Here is a 24,341-nt window from a genome sequence, read left to right as displayed (position 1 = left end):
AAAAGAAGCTTACAAGAAGTGGAAGGTTGGACATATGACCAGGGAAGAGTATAAAAATATTGCTCGGGCATGTAGGAAAGAAATTAGGAGGGCCAAATCGCACCTGGATCTGCAGCTAGCGAGAGATGTTAAGAGTAACAAGAAGGGTTTCTTCAAGTATGTTGGCAACAAGAAGAAAGCCATGGAAAGTGTGGGCCCCTTAATGAATGAGGGAGGCAACCTAGTGACAGAGGATATGGAAAAAGCTAATGTACTCAATGCTTTTTTTGCCCCTGTCTTCACTAACAAGGTCAGCTCCCAGACTGCTGCGCTGGGCATCACAACATGGGGAATAGATGGCCAGCCCTCTGTGGAGAAAGAGGTGGTTAGGGACTATTTAGAAAAGCTGGACGTGCACAAGTCCATGGGGCCGGACGAGTTGCATCCGAGAGTGCTAAAGGAACTGGCAGCTGTGATTGCAGAGCCATTGGCCATTATCTTCGAAAACTCGTGGCGAACGGGGGAAGTCCCGGATGACTGGAAAAAGGCTAATGTAGTGCCAATCTTTAAAAAAGGGAAGAAGGAGGATCCTGGGAACTACAGGCCAGTCAGCTTCACTTCAGTCCCCGGAAAAATCATGGAGCAGGTCCTCAAAGAATCCATCCTGAAGCACTTGCATGAGAGGAAAGTGATCAGGAACAGCCAGCATGGATTCACCAAGGGAAGGTCATGCCTGACTAATCTAATCGCCTTCTATGATGAGATTACTGGTTCTGTGGATGAAGGGAAAGCAGTGGATGTATTGTATCTTGACTTTAGCAAAGCTTTTGACACGGTCTCCCACAGTATTCTGGTCAGCAAGTTAAATAACTATGGGCTGGATGAATGCACTATAAGGTGGGTAGAAAGTTGGCTAGATTGTCGGGCTCAAAGGGTAGTGATCAATGGCTCCATGTCTAGTTGGCAGCCGGTGTCAAGTGGAGTGCCCCAGGGATCGGTCCTGGGGCCGGTTTTGTTCAATATCTTCATAAATGATCTGGAGGATGGTGTGGATTGCACTCTCAGCAAATTTGCGGATGATACTAAACTGGGAGGAGTGGTAGATACGCTGGAGGGCAGGGATAGGATACAGAGGGAACTAGACAAATTGGAGGATTGGGCCAAAAGAAATCTGATGAGGTTCAATAAGGATAAGTGCGGGGTTCTGCACTTAATAATAATAGTGCACAAGGCTACAAGAACTGAACTATTCAAGTTTCAGAGTAGCAGCCGTGTTAGTCTGTATTCAAGGACGGAAGAACCCAATGCACAGCTACAGACTAGGGACCGAATGGCTAGACAGCAGTTCTGCGGAAAAGGACCTAGGGGTTACAGTGGACGAGAAGCTGGATATGAGTCAGCAGTGTGCCCTTGTTGCCAAGAAGGCCAATGGCATTTTGGGATGTATAAGTAGGGGCATAGCGAGCAGATCGAGGGACGTGATCGTCGCCCTCTATTCGACATTGGTGAGGGCTCATCTGGAGTACTGTGTCCAGTTTTGGGCCCCACACTACAAGAAGGATGTGGATAAATTGGAAAGAGTCCAGCGAAGGGCAACAAAAATTATTAGGGGTCTGGAACACATGACTTATGAGGAGAGGCTGAGGGAACTGGGATTGTTTAGTCTGCGGAAGAGAAGAATGAGGGGGGATTTGATAGCTGCTTTCAACTACCTGAGAGGTGATTCCAGAGAGGATGGTTCTAGACTATTCTCGGTGGTGGAAGAGGACAGGACAAGGAGTAATGATCTCAAGTTGCAGTGGGGCAGGTTTAGGTTGGATATTAGGAAAAACTTTTTCACTAGGAGGATGGTGAAACACTGGAATGCGTTGCCTAGGGAGGTGGTAGAATCTCCTTCCTTAGAAGTTTTTAAGGTCAGGCTTGACAAAGCCCTGGCTGGGATGATTTAATTGGGGATGGGTCCTGCTTTTGAGCAGGGGGTTGGACTAGATGACCTCCTGAGGTCCCTTCCAACCCTGATATTCTATGATTCTATGATAGAGCACAGCAAGCACGCGGAGAAACTGTTTTCCCCGAGAGCCAGGAACTGTTTCTCACCCTGGACCTGGAGCCAGTACCCCCTGAACCCACCCAAGGTGGGCTCCCAGACCCTGAAGGCGGAGAAGTGACCTCTGGTGAGTGTACCTTTGTAAATATAATACATGGTTTAAAAGCAAGCATGTTTAAAGATTAATTTGCCCTGAAGACTTGGGATGCATTCGCGGCCAGTACAGCTACTGGAAAAGTCTGTTAACGTGTCTGGGGATGGAGTGGAAATCCTCTAGGGACATGTCCATAAAGCTCTCCTGGATGGCCACTCCTCATGGTCATCTGCTTGAAATAGGGTAATTTTATTAAGGGGACATTCAGATGTGGCAGTTAGCTGGGCTGTGTGCCTGTGGCTGAAAAGAAATATTCCCCGCTGTTAGCCACATGGTGGGGGAAGGGGTGAAGCCATCATCCCAGAGAATTGGGTTTGGGGGGGGGGGGGGGGGAGGTCAGTGGGTTTGTGCTGCACGTTAACCCGAAAACTGCAGCCCCTCCTTTTAAATTGCCATCCCATTTTAAATGGCCAACGCAACGGCTGTTTGGTATGGGAAATGAGGGCACTGCTGTTTGAAACCATTCCCACATGCAGACTGTGGTTTCCCATGGCTACCTGCAAGCCGAATTCTGTTGCCTGGCCCTGCGTGTGTGATCTCTCATACCAAACCGGAAGACCCTCAATATAGGAGGCAAAATGCGACCTTGTACCGAAAGCACATGTGCTATGTAATGTTAACAGCAAGGTTCACCGTGAAAGAGTCTACCCATTGTTCTCTAAAATGTGTCTTTTTAACTACTACTCTCCGTTTTTTTCCCCCTCCCACAGCTGCAAATGTTTCAACGCTCACACTATCATCCGTCCCAGAGGCTAGGGAAGATTAGAAGGTGAAAAAAATGCACTCGCGAAGAAATGTTCTCTGAGCTCATGCAGTCCTCAGAGATCCCAGCAGAATGCGTGGAGGCAAGCAACATCAGAGTCCAGGAAAGCACAATATGAACCTGAGGACAGGTGGCAGGTCGAAGATGATAGGTGGCAGGTTGAAGAGGATAGGAGGTGTCAGCTTGATGACAGAAGGCAGGAGGCAATGCAGATGCTACTGGAGGATCAAACTGATATGCTTCAGAGTATGGTTGAGCTGCAGGAAAGGGAGCAGGAGCACAGACCGCTGCTACAGCCCCTGTGTAACCAACCACCCTCCTCCCCAAGTTCCATAGCCTCCTCACCCAGACGCCCAAGAACACAGTGGGGGGGCCTCCAGGCACCCAAGCACTCCACCCCAGAGGACTGCCCAAGCAACAGAAAGCTGGCATTCAATAAGTTTTAAAGTGCAGTGTGGCCTTATCCTTCCCTCCTCCCCTCATCTCCCACCCCACTCGGTGCTTCCCTCCTCCACCACCCCTCCCAGACTACCTTGGCAGTTATCCCCCTATTTGTGTGACGAATTAATAAAGAATGCATGAATTTGAAACAACGACTTTATTGCCTCTGCAAGCGGTGATCGAAGGTGGCTGGCTTACAGGGAAGTAGAGTGAACCAAGGGGGCGGGTTTTCATCAAGAGAAACAAAGAGAACTTTCACACCTTAGCCTGGCCATTCCTGAAACTGGTTTTCAAAGCTTCTCTGATGCACACCGCACCCTCCTGTACTCTTCTAACTGCCCTGGTGTCTGGCTGTGCATAATCAGCAGCCAGGCGATTTGCCTCAACCTTCCACCCTGCCATAAATGTCTCCCCCTTACTCTCACAGATATTGTGGAGCACACAGCAAGCAGTAATAACAATGGGAATATTGGTTTCACTGAGGTCTAACCAAGTCAATAAACTGTGCCAGCGTGCTTTTAAACATCCAAATGCACATTCTACCACCATTCTGCACTTGCTCAGCCTGTAGTTGAACAGCTCCTGAGTATTGTCCAGGTTGCCTGTGTATGGCTTCATGAGCCACGGGAGCAAGGGGTAGGCTGGGTCCCCAAGGATAAGTATAGGCACTTCAACATCCCCAACGGTTATTTTCTGGTATGAGAAGAAAGTCCCTTGCTGCAGCTGTTGAAACAGACCAGAGTTCCTGAAGATGCAAGCATCATGTACCTTTCCAGGCCATTCCACGTTGATCTTGGTGAAAAGTCCCTTGTGATCCACCAGAGCTTGCAGCACTATTGAAAAGTACCCCTTTCGGTTTATGTACTCACTGCCTTGGTGCTCCGGTGCCAAGATAGGGATATGGGTTCCGTCTATCGCCCCACCACAGTTAGGGAATCCCCATTGCAGCAAAGCCATCCACTATGACCTGCACATTTCCCAGAGTCACTAACCTTGATAGCAGCAGCTCAGTGATTGCATTGGCTACTTGCATCACAGCAGCCCCAACAGTAGATTTGCCCACTCCAAATTGATTCCCGACTGACTGGTAGCTGTCTGGCGTTGCAAGCTTCCCCAGGGCGATCGCCACTCGCTTCTCAACTGTGAAGGCTGCTCTCATCTTGGTATTCTTGCACTTCAGAGCAGGGGAAAGCAAGTCGCAAAGTTCCATGAAAGTGCCCTTATGCATGCGAAAGTTTCGCAGCCACTGGGAATCATCCCAGACCTGCAACACTATGTGGTCCCACCAGTCTGTGCTTGTTTTCCGGGACCAGAATCGGCATTCCACAGCATTAACCTGCCCCATTACCACCATGATGTCCAAAGTGCCGGGGCCCATACTTTGTGGGAAGTCTGCGTCCATGTCCTTATCACTCTCGTCACCATGCTGCTGTCGCCTCCTCGCCTGCTTCTGCAGGTTCTGGTTCTGCATATACTGCTAGATAACACGTGTGGTGTTTACAATGCTCATAACTGCTGCGGTGATCTGAGCGGGCTCCATGCTTGCCGTAGTATGGCATCTGCAAGAGAGCAGAGTGGCAGCAGAAGCAGCAGGTGGATGACGATGCTGACAGCTATATGGCGCCCGCATGGAAAAAGGCGCGAAACTATTGTAGACCGTTGCTTTCACGGAGGGAGGGAGGAGCAAGGGGTAGGCTGGCAGCAGGCGGTGCAATACAACTGCTAGCCGTTGTCGTCTCCTGGGTGCTTGCCAGAAGATGGTGCAGTACGACTGTCGCCATCATCGTTTCCAGGCAGAATGAATCTCCATGAGATGAAATTTAAGAAGCGAATGACCTGGAGTCACTCCCATTTATGTCCAGGCGCCCCGACAGACCTCACCCATGTCTGCCCAGGCGTCCCTGATCGAGGTTGGCCAAGAGCACCCAGGAGACGACAACAATGATGGCTACCAGTCATACTGCACCTTCTGCTGTCACAGGGCAATGAGCTGCTGCGGTGTAGCAATGCAGTACCGTATCTGCCAGCACCCAGGAGACATATGGTGACAGTGAGCTGAGTCGGCTCCATGCTTGCCGTGGTATGGCGTCTGCACAGGTAACCCAGGAAAAAAGGTGCGAAACAATTGTCTGCCGTTGCTTTCATGGGGGGGGAGGGGGGCCGGACGACATGTACCCAGAACCACCTGCGACAATGTTTTTGCCCCATCAGGCATTGGGATCTTAACCCAAAATTCCAATGGGCAGCGGAGACTGCGGGAACTGTGGGATAGCTACCCACAGTACAATGCTCCAGAAGTCAACACTAGCCTCAGTACTGTGGACGCACTCTGCTGTCTTAATGGTCTTAAGTGGGGGGACACACAATCGACTGTATAAAATCGATTTCTAAAAAATTGACTTCTATAAATTCAACCTAATTTTATCGTGTAGACATACCCATAGCCTCAGTAAGGGCCTGACTTATGCTAATTCAATATAAGGCACTCTTAAATCGAGATAAGAGTGTCCATATAAGGACTGCTCTGATTTGAACAACTCTCCAGTGCAGACATGGCCCAGATCTACCACCTTCCTCCTCCCAGGAATGACAATTTCAAAGGGAAGGTTTCAGAAGATAGCTTAGTGCACTATTAGGGAATGAGAAACAATCACAGCACAGCACATCTTTGTTTCATCTGGACACTCTCTCTCTCTCTCTCTCACACACACACACAGAGAATTTAGACTCTCTTTTGGAACTCATTTGATCTAACAGAAAAGAGACTTTTTTAAACAAATGGCACAGATAACTGGGTTGCTCCTGCTATTAGTTCTTGGAATTCAAGTATCCAGGACAGTGCCAGTCCTTCGCAGTTGAGAGCTCTTGCAGTTTCTGTCAATCTGCCAGAGCTTGGCACTTCATGGCACCACTTACCTGTTCATTCAGGCTTTTAGCTAGCCAACTGCCTCTACAGCAAGGGGACTCTACTGCCTTTTATGAAGCTACCCAGGTGGATGACTCATTTATTTGAATGGATCAATTTGTAAATCAAGTGAGAGATGTTCAGGTACCGCAGCAGCAGGGCTATAAACTCAGCAAGCCCTGAAAACTCTGACTCAGGGAAGGACTTTGTATGCTGAGCAAAACAGTAGCTCTGAAGGTTTTCTTTTGCTCTTGGAGACACAGAAGCAGAACACAAAAGCTTATATAATGTTGTCCCACACCGAGCACAATGGGGGCCCCATAAATACGAAATTGTTACACAGTGACATTATTTATATTTTCAGTCACAAATATAAACCTTCAAACACCAGGATATTAAAATGTTAAGTCCCAAAATTTAGCTCAGGCACATTGGACACAGCTTGTATTAGTCTCTTTTTTTCTTCCTTCCTTTTTCTTTTCTTTTTTTTTTTTTTTTAATGTGCATCTTAATATATTCAGGGTTCAACACATATCACTGAAAAGAAAGGCTCTGCAGTGTGCTCCAGTTCCTGTTATTCCAAGAACCTCAGTTTCCAATCTTATACCATGATCAGTTTTTACATATTAATATCCATATATCAGGTGTCATTTCAAGAAGTCTGTACACCATCAAAAGCCATCTGCTCCACTGGCAGCTTCCTCTCTTTATAAGAGCCCGAAAGCTGCGAGCGCGCACCCCCCCACACACACACCCCGTTTTTCTTTCCAAAGGTACTGATATTTGCACTTATTGCAATTGACTATCACACTACCACCTACAGGCAGTCTGAGGAGGACTGTCAACATGGGTTGTTGACAACAAAAATTGTAAGACTAGATAAAAATGAGAAGTTGTTTCTCACTTACCTGCAGTAAAAACCCTTTTGATTTCTACCACACAACTGCAACTTCAAAGGCAAAAATAAACTCAAATGGCCAACAGTCACGCATTAAGCATGACTTAATAGTTATATCTATTTCAATCCTGCTTTCAACTTTAACAACTCTCCCTCAGCCAGTCCATTTCCCTTCTAAAGATTTCCTTTTTACTGATTGTGCAGAATGGGATGAAAGGCACAGCAAGGTCATTTCTCCTTTAATAACTTACATCAAGTTTCATCAATGTTAAAAGGTCTTTCTTAGCAGCTTCGAAGATGGCATCAACTTGTTTGCTGGCACAGGAGTCTGGCGCAGTTAGGTCTCCCTCTATGTAATGGAAAACCGCAGAGGGAGTTTCTGTCACGGTCACAGTCTTCTTCAATATAGACTTAAAAAAAGCAGAGATGCCAAATGTTATTTTTCATGCTGCAATTAGCATCTACCTGGGAAAAAGAAATTGTGTTATCATCTATGCTCTCCAACCTACCACAACCGGTGACCTAGAAACACGTAGGAATTTAAAAAAAAAACAAAACACACACACACAACTGCTCATTAAATTAATCATCCTTTTGTTTCCCTAGACAGGCAGTCATTCTAATGCAATAATAGGTTTATTCATCTGGCCTCCCAGGAGCCTGGAAAAGAGAGAAATAAGACTTCTATCTTTTAAAGTTTTTTTCCCCTCAAGTATCTCTCAAATTAGGCAGCTGCTGCTATGATGGAATTAAGATTTAATTAAAACAGTAAGACATGTAATTACACATGACACGGGAGTAACGAATCCAGAGAGATAAATGTCTGTGGAGGCTGGAGAAAAATCTCTCAGAAAATTCCAAACCTCACCAAGGACACGAGAGTAAAACTGCTTTCTCATCACAGTTCTCAGAAAGCAGGATTCTGAATAGATTGAGTCTCAGAGGATCTAGCACATACCAGTCAAATACAGGAGCACTCAGACAAAAATCCCAGAGGCTTCTGGAACAAACACACTCCACTCTGATCAAAGACCAGCCTGCTAAGTCACGTATATTGTGTGGGTAACTCCCAGAAACTCAGGCCTTCCCTTTACAGTCTCCAAAACACCATCATCACCAGCATGCAAAGTGTTTTTGAGATTGAGAAGGTTTCTTTGTTTAATCTGGTCTGAAACCCAAATGCAGAAGGGGGTGGGGATGGCCACTGCCAGATGCAGAACCTAGAAGATCCCTGACTACCAGCTTCTTCTGTGAAGAGCATCTCCTCTCCCAGTTCTGCTCACCTCCCTTATATAGCACCACCACTGCAGCCTCCAAGATAGGAGGAACATAGTAGAAAACCCAGATTCTGCAGCCCTTCATCCTCCTTTGCAGGAGGTGCTGTAGGCAGAGGACACCATTCAGCACTGCATTCTCCAGATCCTAAAGCTCCTTTCCTCCTCACTGCAGTGACCAGCATAAGAAGCATTTTAAAGTAGCATTTTAAGAAGAGAGGAGCAAAGACTAGGCCAGATGGTCCCCACATACACCGCCTCCTGAAAAGCTGACACCTAGGAGTCCATCTGAAGACTGCTACCTCATCACTAGGGCCCTACCAAATTCACGATCCATTTTGGTCAATTTCATGGTCATAGGATTTTTTAAATCATAAATTTCATGATTGCAGCTATTTAAATCTGAAATGTCACGGTGTTGTAACTGTAGGGGTCCTGACCCAGAAAGGAGTTGTGGTGGGTCACAAGGTTATTGTGGGGGGGTTGCGGTACTGCTACCCTTACTTCTGTGCTGCTGCTGCTGGCAGCGGCGCTGCCTTCAGCGCTGGGCAGCTGGAGAGCGGCGGCTGCTGGCCGGGAGCCCAGCTCTGAAGGCAGAGCTGCCGCCAGGAACAGCGCAGAAGTGAGGGTGGCCTGGTACGGTGTTGCCACCCTTGCTTCTGCGCTGCTGCCTGCAGAGCTGGGCGCTCAGTCAGCAGCCGCCACTCTCTGGCCGCCCAGCTCTGAAGGCAGCAGCGCAGAGGTGAGGGTGGCCTGGTACGGTGTTGCCACCCTCGCTTCTGCACTGCTGCTGGCGGGACGCTGCTTCAGAGGTGGGTGCCCAGACATCAGCTGCTGCTCTCCGGCTGCCCAGCTCTGAAGGCAGTGCAGAAGTAAGGGTGGCAAGACCGTGGCCCCCCTGCAACTCCCTTTGGAGTCAGGACACCCCATTTGAGAAAAGCTGGTCTCCCCTGTGAAATCTGTATTGTATAGGGTAAAAGCACACAAAAGACCAGATTTCGTGGGGGGAGACCAGATTTCACAGTCCGGGACGCGTTTTTCATGGCTATTAATTTGGTAGGGCCCTAGTCATCAGTCTTCAAGGGTCTAGTCCTACTCCTGGAGACTGCAAAATCTGGGGACCTTTAGAAGCACAATGTCACTATTCATGCTGCTATCACTGGAGCTGTACCAGTGTTTTAGAAAATAAATACCTTTACCAACATTTCAGTTCAGACTTTAATTTTCAGAGATGTATCATTAGTCAGCTGTATACTTTAGCTCTGAATTGAAACCTGCAGCTCATGCCTCAGTACCAGAGTCCTTGTTGGGACTAATGAGTCGAACGAGCCATTAAACTGTATTGAGTAATTACAAGTTTTAAATACATTTACACAAAAGATGACTGATCTGCTTCTGCAAATGTCTGGTTTTACATGGAGACTGGACTCTGACACAACCCTCCTGGAGAGGGCCAGAGCTCCATCCGCATATGTGTAAGTGCATGGTTGCAGAGTATTTTATGTGACCATGCAATCTGTAAGCACAATCAAATCCCTTATTCAGGTGCATGGTTCCTTATTCAGGAACCACATTAAGGGGGAAGGAGGGAAGTGCATCTCTGACCTCATGCAGAGAATATCTACCTTGCTCACAACAGGACTGGTCGGAGCTTCATCTGGTGTGAAATGCACCCTGGCTCTCTCGTACGCCATATCCAAGTCTGATTTAGTGCCACTGGAGCTACCTGCAAAGAGAAGAAAAGAGGTTTTTTCAAAGCACTCCCATCACCATGGCTCATTTAGCCTTCCCTATAGCACCTCTTGGTCAGTCTTCTCAAGGACAGCAGACACCATATACATCCATAGGCCACTTTTCTTTTTTTATTCCAAAAGTTAAGAATTGCACAGACAGCAAAGAAAACGCAGCCTGATGTTGCAATGTAGCTGGATCATCTTGCAGCTTCTAGAAATTAATATATCCACAAGGGCTGCTATGGGAAGGCTTCACAAACAGCAAGACAAGGAAAACAGCATTAACTTTTTACTCTCTGTCAATTTTGCCTTTACCAGAGCAGCATTTTCTCACCAGGCTATCTGGTTCAAGCCCTTCTGCACAGACTGTGTGGTTCCATAACAGAACAGTTAAAGTGACCTCCAAAACAACAGCCAGAAATTGACAAGTGGAGAGAACTTCATTTAATTTTCTATCATTCTGAGCAATTGAAGAAGACATTTTAAAAAATATATATTTTTTTAATTTCTGAAGGTGAGGAGCTATGTGAAACCTTGGACTCCTCCAAGTCAATAATGGTCTCCCATCACCTTGAGGAACTCCAGCCCATCCAAGGTAGGGGCATGGGTTATCTTCAATTTCTCTCTGGCACATCTTTTCCATCTCTTTCATTCTGCCTCTAACAATAAAGCAAACTTGGCATTTCTGGAAGCCACTAAGCTCCAATGGGGCCATTCGCTGTTCAGTTATCAACCCCCATGAAAGACTAGTATTAGCTGCCCCAAAAACAGTCACACCAGCAAAACTTCCATAGGAGCATTAGAAGAGCACCTCAAAGAGAACAGGGTCACCCACATGCTTGTGTTATGCCACCAGCTGAACTGCACACATTAAGGCTCTGGTCCAGCAAAGCATTTAAGCTTATCCGTAAAGCTAAGCATGTGCTTAAGTACTTTGCCAGACAAGGCTTAAAAAAGGAATCCAGCAACGTGGCACATCTTATCACACAGCCATGAGAAGCAATTAAAATCAGAGAGAGCAAAGAAAAGGCAGCACATGGATGAAAGTACTACTCTATTAGAATTCTACAAGTCATGTCTTCCTACAACCCTTGTTTGTGCCTGGGAACACACCCTCTCTTAAATTAAACTATCTTGTTGCCAAAGTGGGAATCAGAATGGATGTAGCAAGCAAATGTTACCTAGAAATCTTAAAACAAAGGAAGAGAAGGACATAAACAACTGAGTAGAGCTTCATCCTGATTGGTCAATACTTGCTCACTGCTGACCCACACAGTTCTGGTATGAAAGTCACTGTGCAAGTACCAGAATATGGGCAAACTTCTGACAATATCTCACTGCTTCTCCCTTCCTGAACACTCATTCACAAGAGCAAAGCCATCACTTATAACTATGCAGCCTCGCTCCAGTCAATAGGATTGCACTTCTGTACAACACACAGTTTGTTTTGAGGAAGGAAAAATCTAGTCTTCATTTTGTCTCCAACAAGCAGAGAGTTGCTATTTTACTTTCACAATTGCTTATTCTATAAAACATTTAGAATAAGGACACTAGTTATGGAGAAGAGTGTTAGGATATAGATATTCAGGTCTGTCTGTAAAGGCCTATACTCTAAGAATGTAGGTGTATTCTTATCACTTGGCTAGTGATAGAGGTACAAAAGAAAGAATCAAAATCACTGTCTGCTGGTGTAAGGGCCTTCTCTTACTGTGACAGTCTGAGGCCCTGTTCTCAGGCTAAGGCCTTTGGCTAAGCAGCAGAGGCAGCCATAAGCTAGGAAGCGACCGGTCACATCCTCACATTCCAAACTAGTCACATAAAGTGCTATTCGGCTGTTAGGAATACAATCCTGTCCTGATAGTTCCTATCACCTCCAGAGAAAGGGAAGTGCCTAGAAAATGTAAAAGAAAACTTAGTTTGATAGCATCCTGTCTGGCAAGAACTCACTTATCAATAGCTGGGATGTGAAATCCTCACTTCTGTATTGTCTTGTCATTATAGTTCCCACTTTGCTATTGTTTGTCTGTATAATCTGTCTGGTTCTGTGATTGTTCCTGTCTGCTGTATAATTAATTTTGCTGGGTGTAAACTAATTAAGGTGGTGGGATATAATTGGTTACATAATCATGTTACAATATGTTAGGATTGGTTAGTTAAATTTCAGGAAAATGATTGGTTAAGGTATAGCTAAGCAGAACTCAAGTTTTACTATATAATCTGTAGTCAATGAGGAAGTGAGTGGGTGTGGGTGGAAGGGTGGGTGGGGGAGGGAGATGGGAACAGGGAATGGGGGTAAGAAAATTGGAATCATGTTTTGCTAAAGGGGGAAATGGGAACAGGGAATGGGAGTAAGGAAGTTGGAATCATGTTTGGCTAAGGGTAGGAATGGGAACAGGGACACAGGTGTAAGGCTCTGTGGTGTCAGAGCTGGGAAGGAGGATACTAAGGAAGGAAACTGGAATCATGCTTGCTGGAAGTTCACCCCAATAACATTGAATTGTTTGCACCTTTGGACTTCGGGTATTGTTGCTCTCTGTTCATGCGAGAAGGACCAGGGAAGTAAGTGGGTGAAGGAATAAGCCCCCTAACAAAGTGATGATAATACTTTGTACTTTGACAGCTCCATCCATCATGGGATCTCAAGTGGTTCACCTGTTTCTGTTGTCCTTAAATCCAGATCCTCTGTATGACACACTAGCCTGTCTGTCCTCTGGAGAGGATTAATGTGCTGTAAAGCAGACATGCAACAATAGGTTGCGGGGCGTTGATACACGCACATGCATTAATCCATTTTGCTATGTTCTTTGTACATGACCTAATTTGAGAATTGGGAGTAGAGTATGCTTTGCACCCCAGAAATACAGGGAACTGGGGTGCTGGAAAGAAAAATGGTTTTCCCAGATTTGGCTGCTTCTAAAGTTCTTCCCACAAATTGCTGAGACTTGTCAATTCTCACCAGCTAAGCAAGATAAAGGATGGTGGGAAATCCTACATTTAATAGGCACCAGTCTTTTCTCTGAATCACCAATTGACATCCCAACATGGTCTGAGTAGTCAATATGCTGCTGGGATAAAATGTAAAAACCAAGGTCTTGATCACTTGTCATTATGTGCAGCAGCCACAGGAAAAGAGCAACTCCACTTATTACGTTCTGCCTCACTCGGTTTCCAGTCACTGTCTGGAGTTCCTCTTCTCCAATTCTGTCCTAGAGCCCCTCTAAACTAGCTTCTGTTCCTACACTCAACTGAAACTGCTCTTAACAAAGTCTCTAATGACCTTCCAGCCAACTCTCAGAACCAGTACTCCATCCTCATCCTCCTTGACCTTTCAGGTGCCTTGGACACAGTCTACCATGCTCCTGTCCTTGAAATCTTGCCCTCCCTTGGCTTCTATAACTCTGTTCTCTCTTGATTCTCCTCCTAACTCTCTAATCACTCCTTCAGCATATGCTTCAGAGGATCTTTTTCATCTCCCCTCCAGCTTTCTGTGGTTGTACCATAGAACTCTGTCTTTGATCCTCTTCTCCCTCTACATCTTACCTCTGGGTAATCTAATCCCCAAACAAATTCAACTACCATCTTTATGCAAATAACTCACAGATCTACCTGTCTACTCCAGGCCTGTCTCCTTCTGTCCACATTAAAATCTCAGCCTGTCTCTGACATTTCCTCATGCCTGGCTAGCTGTCAGCTCATCCTCAACATGGCTAACAAAACAGCTCTTAATTTTTTCTCTCCCCTCCCCCAAAAATAAATTCACCCCACCCCCCCACCACCTCTTTTCTTGATCCCTGTGGAGCACACCACCATCCTCAGGCCAGTAATCTGGGTCTCATCTTCGACTGCGACCTCTCTGTAGGTCCTCACATGCAGGGTATGCCTATGTCTTGCAGAGTTTTTTTGCATAACATCTTTAAAATACAGCCTTTCCTATTCATCTGCACAGCTAAAACTCTCTCCAGGCTCTCATCATCTTGCATCTTGATTACAGCAACATCCTTTTCTCTGGCCTTCACAAATACAATTTTGCCTCGCTCATATCCATTCAGAATGCTGCTGCAAAGATCATTTCCCAAGCCCGTGTTACCCTTTTCTTTGCATCCCTTCACTAGCTCCCTCTTCTCTATTGTATCAAACATAAGCTACTTGTCTTTCCAACCTGTCCCCACCCTACCTATCATCTCTCATTTGCCCACGGGTTAAATTTTCAAAACAAGGCACTAGAGAAACGTAAGGACACTAATAATATGCTGCAGGGCTAGACTGACTGTTCTCACTGGTCTACTGGTATTTTGCACAAGATAAATACTGCATCCTGAAACACAGCTAAGTATTCTTTTGATTTGCCACAGAATTTCATTTTGATAGTATATTTTACAGAACACAGTGAAAAGCAAACTAAGACAGAAGCATAGGGAAATGAACCCAGGTCCTGTATGAAGTGCTTTTAAATATTTTCCCTTCACTCATTCCCATAATGCAACAGAGAAAGTCCATTCTATATAGAGTGACAGTGGATGCTCTCTGAGAAGAGAGCTCTTATTTCCTCTGCAAACAAATATTAGAGTGTTATTTCAGATCAATAAGGGCATGGAACTAAGGGAAGTGGGTTACCTTACATCATCCCCCTACATAATAATTAGACATTTTGTATTTCCTGCAATTTTCCCCAGCCCCTGCTCACCAAGAGCCTCTGCTGATCCAGAAGAGGATGTCAAAGAAACTCTTCTTTTGAGAAAATTCTCAGAATTCTCTGTACCTGAAGTCTTCACTGTGTCTGACATTTAGGAACAGAATAAAGGTTATCACAGATTTAAACATGTAGCACACCCCAGCAAAACAAAGTACGCTGTGAACAGGTGCCTTCACTCACCTGCTCTCAAACACGATGCACATACTATCACCTTAGGATTTGATTTTATTAACAATTAAGTCAAAAGAAAGAACAAAATTCAGCTCAAACCATCTCACCATGCTTGGCTCCTCTGAAGGTTCCTCTTTCCAGACTGCTGTACCCACACTCTAGATCCTTCCTCAATTTGGAGAGTTGATTTCACTTCCCTCATATTTCAGTGAGTTAATCAATGACCTGCCCCAGTGACAGCCCTGGATTTTAGGTATTAGACTGAAACTCAGGGAACCTGGATTCAATTCTTGGCACAGCCCTCCAGTGTAACTATGGGCAAGCCCTAGTCTGCTTGGGCCTCAATTCCCCAATCTGTGAAACGAGGACAATACTACTGTTACACCTCAGAGAGGTGCTGAGGATAAATTCAGCAATGTTTGTGTTACACTCAAATACTATAATGACGGGGGCCACAAAAGTACAGCAACAAATAGCAGAACCCCATTCAATATTACTCTGCAGGATCAACACTTGCTAATTGGGCAAGCTGTTTCAGGCGCTACCTGATTAACAGAAATTAAGAGGAAGTTACTCACCTGTGCAATAACTGACGTTCTTCGAGAAGAGTGTCCCTGTGGATGCTCCACTCCAGGTGTTAGTGCGCCTCTGCTCCTTCACTCGGAGATTTTTACAGCAGTACTCATGCGGTGCCTACCTCACGTGCCAAATGTGTCTCAATAACACCAGGCTCCTCAGTTCTTTCTCTACAATGGAGACCACTCCAAATGCCAAAGTAGGGGGGAGGAGGGTGGGTAGTGGAGCACCCACAGGGACACTCATCTCAAAGAACGTCAGTTACTGCACAGGTGAGTAACCTCCTCTTCTTCTCGAGAGGCGTCCCTGGGGGCGCTCCACTCCAGGTGACTGAAAAGCAGTATCTCTTAAGGAGGTAGGGACTTCAGATCTGGTAAGAAAGCTGTAGACAGCACAACTCAGCCATTTCGAATGTCAGTCAGGGGTCCCTGAGTAATAGCTTAATGTTTAGCAAAGGTATGCTGTGAAGCCCAGATGGCAAATATCTGTGAGAGGAATGTTACGTAAAAATGCCACAAATGTTGACACAGATCTGGTGGAGTGTGCTCTAACAGAAGTTGGAGGATTCATCTTCTTTATCATAGAATCATATAATATCAGGGTTGGAAGGGACCTCAGGAGGTCATCTAGTCCAACCCCCTGCTCAAAGCAGGACCAATCCCCAACTAAATCATCCCAGCCAGGGCTTTGTCAAGCAGGGCCCTAAAAACCTTTAAGGAAGGAGATTCCACCACCTCCCTAGGTAACGCATTCCAGTGTTTCACCACCCTCCTAGTGAAAAAGTTTTTCCTAACATCCAACCTAAACCTCCTGCACTGCAACTTGAGACCATTACTCCTCGTTCTGTCATCTGCTACCACTGAGAACAGTCTAGATCCATCCTCTTTGGTACCCCTTTTCAGGTAGTTGAAAGCAGCTATCAAATACCCCCTCATTCTTCTCTTCCGCAGACTAAACAATCCCAGCTCCCTCAGCCTCTCCTCATAAGTCATGTGTTCAAGTCCCCTAATCATCTGTGTTGCCCTTCGCTCGATGCTTTCCAATTTTTCCACATCCTTCTTGTAGCGTGGGGCCCAACACTGAACACAGTACTCCAGACGAGGCCTCATCAATGACGAATAGAGGGGAATGATCACATCCCTCGATCTGCTGGTAATGCTCCTACTTATACAGCCCAAAATGCCGTTAGCCTTCTTGGCAACGAGGACATACTGCTGATGCTCATCCAGCTTCTCGTCCACTGTAACCCCTAGGTCCTTTTCCGCAGAACTGCTGCCTAGCCACTCGGTCCCTAGTCTGTAGCAATGCATGGGATTCTTCCGTCCTAAATGCAGGACTCTGCCCTTGTCCTTGGTGAACGTCATCAGATTTCTTTTGGCCCAATTCTCTCATTTGTCTAGGTGCCTCTGTATCCTCTCCCTACCCTCCAGTGTATCTGCCACTCCTCCCAGTTTAGTGTCATCCGCAAACTTGCTGAGGGTGCAATCCACACCATCCTCCAGATCATTAATAAAGATATTGAACAAAACCAGCCCCAGTACCAACCCTTGAGGCACTCCGCTTGATACCAGCTGCCAACTAGACATGGAGCCATTGATCACTACCCATTGAGCCCGATGATCTAGCCAGCTTTCTATCCACCTTATAGTGCATTCATCCAGCCCACACTTCTTTAACTTGCTGGCAAGAATACTGCGGGAGACCGTGCCAGAAGCTTTGCTGAAGTCAAGGAATAATACGTCCACTGCTTTCCCCTCATCCACAGAGCCAGTTATTGCATCATAGAAGGCAATTAGGTTAGTCAGGCATGACTTGCCCTTGGTGAATCCATGCTGACTGTTCCTGATCACTTTCCTCTCCTCTAGTTGGTAGGATAGGTGGATGCGGCCTGCTATCCAATTGGATATTTTCTGGGTAGAGATGGATTTGCCTCTGGATCGTTCTGCGATTAAAATGAAAAGTTTAGGGGAAGCCCTAAAGGGCTTAGTCATATCCAAATAAAAGGAAAATGCTCTACGCATGTCAAGTGTGTGCATTCCTGCTTCAGAAGTGTTCGAATGCAGTTTAGGAAAGAAGGTTGGTAGATGGATAGGTTCATTGAGGTGGAAGGAGGAATGCACCTTCAGGAGAAATTTAGGATGCATTCGGAGCTTGACTTTGTCTTTAAAAAAATATAGTGTACGGTGGGTCAGCCATAAGCTCTCCAAGTTTTCCTACACGTCTGGCAGCTATAACGGCGACTAAGAACACAGTTTTCATGGATAGATGTAGGAGAGAACATGTTGCAAGAGGCTCAAATGGATGGCGCATCAAGAATGTGAGGACCAAGTGTAGGTCCCAGTGTTGAGTGGGTGGTCTAACGTCCTGGTTTAAGGTCTGGAGGCCCTTGAGGAACTGCTTTGTGATGGGGTGAGCAAAGATAGTAGTGTCTCTGGTCTTATTGTGAAATGCTATAATTGCTGCTTTATGGAGCTACAGGAGAACCCAGATAGTTTAAGTTCTAAAAGATAGTCTAGTATTAGTGAACGAGGGGCAGAAATAGGAACGGTTTGCTTGGCATAGCACCAGTGAGTAAACCGAGTTCATTTATGGAGATAGGTGGTATGTGTGGATTGTGTTCTGCTATGTAATAGTACTCTTTGTACCTGTTCAGAGCAGTCTAGTTCCTCATTAGAGAGCCATTGAGAAGCCATGCTTTGAGGTGCAGCATCGTTACGCTGGAGGTGGGTAGAAAGCTGGCTAGATTGTCGGGCTCAACGGGTAGTGATCAATGGCTCCATGTCTAGTTGGCAGCCGGTATCAAGTGGAGTGCCCCAAGGGTCGGTCCTGGGGCCGGTTTTGTTCAATATCTTCATAAATGATCTGGAGGATGGTGTGGATTGCACTCTCAGCAAATTTGCGGATGATACTAAACTGGGAGGAGTGGTAGATACGCTGGAGGGGAGGGATAGGATACAGAAGGACCTAGACAAATTGGAGGATTGGGCCAAAAGAAATCTGATGAGGTTCAATAAGGATAAGTGCAGGGTCCTGCACTTAGGATGGAAGAATCCAATGCACCGCTACAGACTAGGGACCGAATGGCTAGGCAGCAGTTCTGCGGAAAAGGACCTAGGGGTGACAGTGGACGAGAAGCTGGATATGAGTCAGCAGTGTGCCCTTGTTGCCAAGAAGGCCAATGGCATTTTGGGATGTATAAGTAGGGGCATAGCGAGCAGATCGAGGGATGTGATCGTTCACCTTTATTCAACATTGGTGAGGCCTTATCTGGAGTACTGTGTCCAGTTTTGGGCCCCACACTACAAGAAGGATGTGGATAAATTGGAGAGAGTCCAGCGAAGGGCAACAAAAATGATTAGGGGTCTAGAACACATGACTTATGAGGAGAGGCTGAGGGAGCTGGGATTGTTTAGTCTGCAGAAGAGAAGAATGAGGGGGGATTTGATAGCTGCTTTCAACTACCTGAAAGGGGGTTCCAAAGAGGATGGATCTAGACTGTTCTCAGTGGTAGCAGATGACAGAACGAGGAGTAATGGTCTCAAGTTGCAGTGGGGGAGGTTTAGATTGGATATTAGGAAAAACTTTTTCACTAAGAGGGTGGTGAAACACTGGAATGCGTTACCTAGGGAGGTGGTAGAATCTCCTTCCTTAGAGGTTTTTAAGGTCAGGCTTGACAAAGCCCTGGCTGGGATGATTTAACTGGGAATTGGTCCTGCTTCGAGCAGGGGGTTGGACTAGATGACCTTCTGGGGTCCCTTCCAACCCTGATATTCTATGATTCTATGGAGTGGTGTAGCTGACCCCTGTGTTGTGATAATAAGTTCGGAAGTGGGGGAAGTGGAATTGGCGGGCAAACTGACATCCTCGTTAAAAATGGGTATCACACCTGTCTGAGCCACGTAGGGGCTATTAGTATGACTCTGGCCCTCTCCGCTCATATTTTTCCTAAAACCCTGTGAAGAAGTGGTTATCGGGGGGAATGTGTATAGGAAATTGTCGTTCCATTTGATGATAAATGCATCTCCCATCGAGTGTTTTCCTAGGCCCGCTCTGGAACAGAATTCCAGACATTTTTGTTGGTCATTGTAGCGGGGCGGCCACCCCGCTCCGGCTCGGAAAGGGTTAAAGCCCACCCCTGGAGAGGGCTGGGGCTGAGAGAAAAGGCTAGGCTGATTGGGAAGGCAGCCACAGCTGGGGCCACGCCCCGATCAGGCCATAGCTGTCCCTATAAAAGGCCAGAGAGCCAGGAGCTCAGGCAGACTTTCTCTCTAGCTGTAGGGAGAGAAGGACTGGCTGCCTGGGAGAACAGGGTACCTGGAGTGGAGCAGGACTGAGGGAAGCTCCAGCCTGAAAAACCCCCAGGCAGCACGCCTTGCTAAAGGCCAGGAAAGGTACTGGGGTCGTATAGAATGTGGGCAAGTGCAGTCTGCCCCTGATACAAGGGGCAGGGCATGGACTGGGACTATTGCTGAGCGAGAGAAGAAAGGAGACAATGGACACAGCATATACAGAGGTTTTCTTCGCTGAAGGCTCTTGTGCCATCCCTGGCTGGTCTCCGGTGCCAGGACCCTGATAGAAGGGGACTGACGGGACACAGGAGAGGTGTGAGACCTTACTCCGTGTGCTCCGGGAGAACCAGGAGAGACAGTGGGAAGTACAGTTGGCCTTGCAGGCACAACTGGGGCAGCTAGCAGAGGAGCAGCGGTCCCTGGTGAAATTCCTGCGGAGGGACTTCCAAAAAGACCGCCGAGACTGGTGGGAGAGGTGCAGTGCTGGGGCCAGGAGGCCCAGGGCAGAGCACAGGGCTTGTTACACTTGTGGGACGTGCGGACATGTAAGGGTGAATTGTCCCTACTGGGATGGGGGCAGGGAGCCTCACCCAGGACTGGGGAAGGGACAAGCCCCTACAACAGGCCACCTGGCAAGGGAATTCCTGAGGCGAAGAAGGTGTTGGGCCTGGGATCAGTGGGGGCACCTATGGAGGGAGTGCCCTGCCCCAAGGAGCATGGCCCAGGGCAGCCCAGGGAGGGCTGGCCCTGAGAAGGACCAACGGAAGAAGCCGGGGCCCAAGGCAGCAAAGGGGCGGCGAGCCTGCTTTGGCTGCCATGAACAGGGCCACATAAAGAGGAACTGCCCTCTCAGAGAAGGGCGAACTCAGGTGGAGGGGCCTGAGGTCCCAACGGGATCAAGGACCGGCCAGATAGCTGCTACAGAGATGGCAGTAGACCTGCCCAAGAGCCACCCTCGGGGGATGGTTGACAAAGAGCCTGGGACAGAGCGGGCCCAGCAAGAGGCTGGGACCCAGGCTGTAGTGGAGCAGGTCACAGTAGGCACCCAGACCCTGAAGGAAGAGGACCCGGGGGAGTCTGGCCTACATACGCAGCTGGAGGCTACAGAGCAGGCCCGCCATGAGGCCGAAGTGAGAGCCCTGGACCTCACTAAAGAGTATGTGGCCGTCGTAAAGAAGGAGACCTGTTTGCGTAAGCAGCTAGAGGAGTCGGAATGGAAACGGGTGGCTCTGGAGGAGCATGGGCGACTGGTCCAGGCCAAGAGACCCCCCTACCCCCAGAGGTGGTGATCTTGAGGTGGGGGGGTAGCAGGGCAGTCACCCCACTCTGGCTCGGAAAGGGTTAAAGCCCGCCCTGGGAGAAGGCTGGGGCTGAGAGAAAAGGCTAGGCTGATTGGGAAGCAGCCACAGCTGGGGCCACGCCCCGATCAGGCCATAACTGGCCCTATAAAAAGCCAGAGAGCCAGGAGCTCAAGAGTCTCTCTAGCTGTACAGAGAGAAGGACCTGGCTGCCTGGGAGTTGAGCAGGGTACCGAGAGTGGAGCATGGCTGGGGGAAGGCCAGAGGAGCTGGGGAGCTCCAGCCTGGAAAACCCGCAGGTGGGAGGCCTTGCTAAAGGCCAGGAAAGGTACTGAGGCTAGAGAGGGGTAGCCTGGGAATAAGCAGAGGCAGCTGGTCCAACCCCCTTGCCGGTGACGAGTGGTTTACAGACGGCAGTCTGCCCCAGTGAGCGGGGGCTAGATGGTGACTGGCAATAGCCACTGAGGCAAGGTGGGGATAGAGGGTTGGGGGTTCTTCTTGGTGGGGAGACCCAGATTGTGGCTTATTGCTGGGGGCAGAACCCTGAGGTAGAGGGACACTGGGGTCTGGGAGCGAGACGGGGGCCAGCAGCAGGCGAGACACCGGCCTGCAGAGGGCACTCCTTAGGCTGGAGAGCTAATTCCAAGGATGACCAGCAGGAGGCGACACAGCGGTGAGTCGTCACACCGCTACAGTCATGGTTGCAAAAAGATCCAGTTGTGGGTAGCCCCATATTTTGAATGTGTCGTGTAGGATGGTATCGTTTATCTCCCATTCGTGATCTAGGGGAAAAGATCTGCTGAGCTCGTCCGCAGTGGTGTTTAGCGAACCAGGTAGGTAGGAGACTGAAATCTGGATATTGTGTTGGAAACACAAATTCCAAAGTTTCATAGCCTCCATGCGGAGCAAGTGGGATCGAGCTCCCCCTTGCCTGCTTATATAAAACAAACAGGCGTTGTCAGTCATAATCCTGATGTGTTGATTCTGGATTTGCGGGAGAAATTGGAGGCAGGCGTGGCGGACCACTTGGAGCTCTGAAAGATTTATGTGTAGTGAGGCTTCTGTAGGGGACCAGAGTTCCTGAGTGGTGTGGTGTGCCATGTGTGCTCCCCAGCCCGTGAGGGAAGCATCCATGGTAATTATAACAGAGGGGGACTCCTGCATGAACGAGATTCCGAAGCAGAGGTTGTGTGGAAGAGTCCATCATGTGGGTGGGTCCTTGACTTTGGTAGGTATGGACAGAAGTCTGTTTAAGCTGTGCACATTCAGTCTGTAGATGGTGGCCATCCAACCCTGCAGGCACCGCATGTAGAGGCATGCATTCTTGACCACAAAAGTGCAAGAGGCCATATGGCCGAGAAGTTGCAGACAGTCCCAGACAGTGACCTGCGGGCTGTTTTGCAACTTGGTGACAAGATTCTTTATGGTATTGAATCTGTCGGATGGGAGAGATGCAAGTCCGGTTGTGGAATCGAGATGAGCATCTATGAATTCTAGTCGTTGAGTAGGAGTTAATGTGGATTTGTTTTTGTGTATTTGTAGGCACAGACCCTGGTAGTAGTAGATGGCTTGGATGGCCTCCTCAAGAGTCTGTGTGTTGACAAGGCAATCATCCAGGTAAGGAAAAATTGACTCCTTTTTTCCATAGGGGCGCCATTGCCACAGCAAGAATCTTGGAAAAGACGCGGGGTGCTGTTGAGAGGTCAAAGGGCAGAACCCTGTATTGGTAGTGATTTGAGCCCATAACAAATGTGAGAAAACGCCTGTGGGCGGGGTGTATAGTTACATGAAAATAAGCATCCTGCAGGTCGAGGGCTGAAAACCAGTCTCCCTGCTCCAGCGCTGGAATTATGGTTGTGAGGGGTAACCATTTTGAATTTTTGCTTTTTGACAAACTTGTTGAGTCACGTGAGGTCAAGGATGGGTCACCATCCCTCACCTTTTCTTTTCTGTCAAGTAGTGTGAATAAAACCCTTTCCCCTGTGCTGATCGAGCACCATCTTGACTGCTCCTATTTGTAGAAGATGTTGGATCTCTTGGTGGAGCAAGTGGTCGTGAGACGGGTCCATGAAGAGGGATGGGGGTGGGGGCAAGCATGGGCAGGAAGGGGATGGAATAGCCCAATCAGATGACCTCTAGAGCCCATCTGTCCGTAGTGATGGCTCACCAGTTGTGGTAGAATGGGAGTCAATGGTGACCAAAAGGTTGGATAGGAAGTATAAGCGCTGGAGAGGGCGGGAGGTCTTCAATACCCTTGACCAAGGCTTCAAATCTGCTTATTAGATGAAGGGGGTTGGGATGGTGCCAATGTTGCGGAGCGTCGTCGTTGATGCCTGGGTCTCTGGCAGTGTTGCTGCTGGTGGTGATCGTATGGCTTCTGTTGTTGTCGTGTGCAGACCAGGTATCATGGGTGTTGGTAAGGTTGATACCTGTATTGTCTTCTTCTAGTTGCCAGTGTATGGATGCCTAGGGATCTGAGCGTCGCTCTGGAATCCTTCATGGTGTCCCGTACCTCACTGGTTTTTGCTGCAAATAACTTCTCACCATAAAAGGGGAGATCCTCCACAGTGTTTTGTATTTTGTGTGAGAAAGAAGAAGAGGTAAACCACAAAGCCTGACACATCACTATGGCTGTCACGGTGGACCTGGCAGCTATGTCTGCAGCATTGAGAGCAGCCTGCAATGCCGGGCAGGAAATAATCTGCCCTTCAGAGACTACTGCTCTGAATGATTGTCTTTTGTCCTCTAGGATGTCATTAATAAAGTCTATGAGTTTCCCATAATTTCTGTGATCATAATTGGCCGGTAGGGCTGCGTAGTTTGCCACTCTAAATTGTAACGTGGATGATGCATAAACTTCGAGGCTGAGTAGGTCCATTCTTTTGCTGTCCTTGTCAGAGGGAGTGGACTGGAAATTATGCTGTTTGTTCTTTTGGTTGGCTACTTCTGCTACCAGTGAATTTGGTGCTGGGTGCGTGAAAAGGAATTCTCCCTGGAGGGGACATAGAATTTCCAGTCTACCCTTTTGTAGGTGAAGGGTATGGTGGCTGAGGTTTGCCAGATATTCTTGGCAGAGTCCATAATGGCTCAATTTATAGGTAGGGTGATCTTGAAGGAGGT

At 47.7% G+C, this 24,341-nt stretch overlaps 1 protein-coding gene across 6 annotated transcripts in view; it reads right to left on the bottom strand.

Annotated features, from left to right (window-relative positions):
• The window catches only part of PNPLA7 (patatin like domain 7, lysophospholipase), a 428,589-nt gene that overhangs the window by 312,402 nt on the left and 91,846 nt on the right, over positions 1–24,341 (bottom strand). For all 6 annotated transcript variants that reach the window (XM_077836180.1, XM_077836185.1, XM_077836179.1 and 3 more), the window contains 3 exons: positions 14,879–14,971; positions 10,087–10,187; positions 7,439–7,597 (listed from right to left, as the gene is read on the bottom strand). In XM_077836180.1, the coding sequence (XP_077692306.1) occupies positions 7,439–7,597; positions 10,087–10,187; positions 14,879–14,971 (353 nt within the window). The remainder of the gene's footprint in view (positions 1–7,438; positions 7,598–10,086; positions 10,188–14,878; positions 14,972–24,341) is intronic.

Source organism: Eretmochelys imbricata, chromosome 16, assembly GCF_965152235.1.
Source record: "Eretmochelys imbricata isolate rEreImb1 chromosome 16, rEreImb1.hap1, whole genome shotgun sequence".
Classification (NCBI taxonomy): domain Eukaryota; kingdom Metazoa; phylum Chordata; order Testudines; family Cheloniidae; genus Eretmochelys; species Eretmochelys imbricata.
The sequence above is the reverse complement of the archived record's forward strand: the minus strand, read 5'-3'. Positions and strand labels throughout refer to the sequence as shown.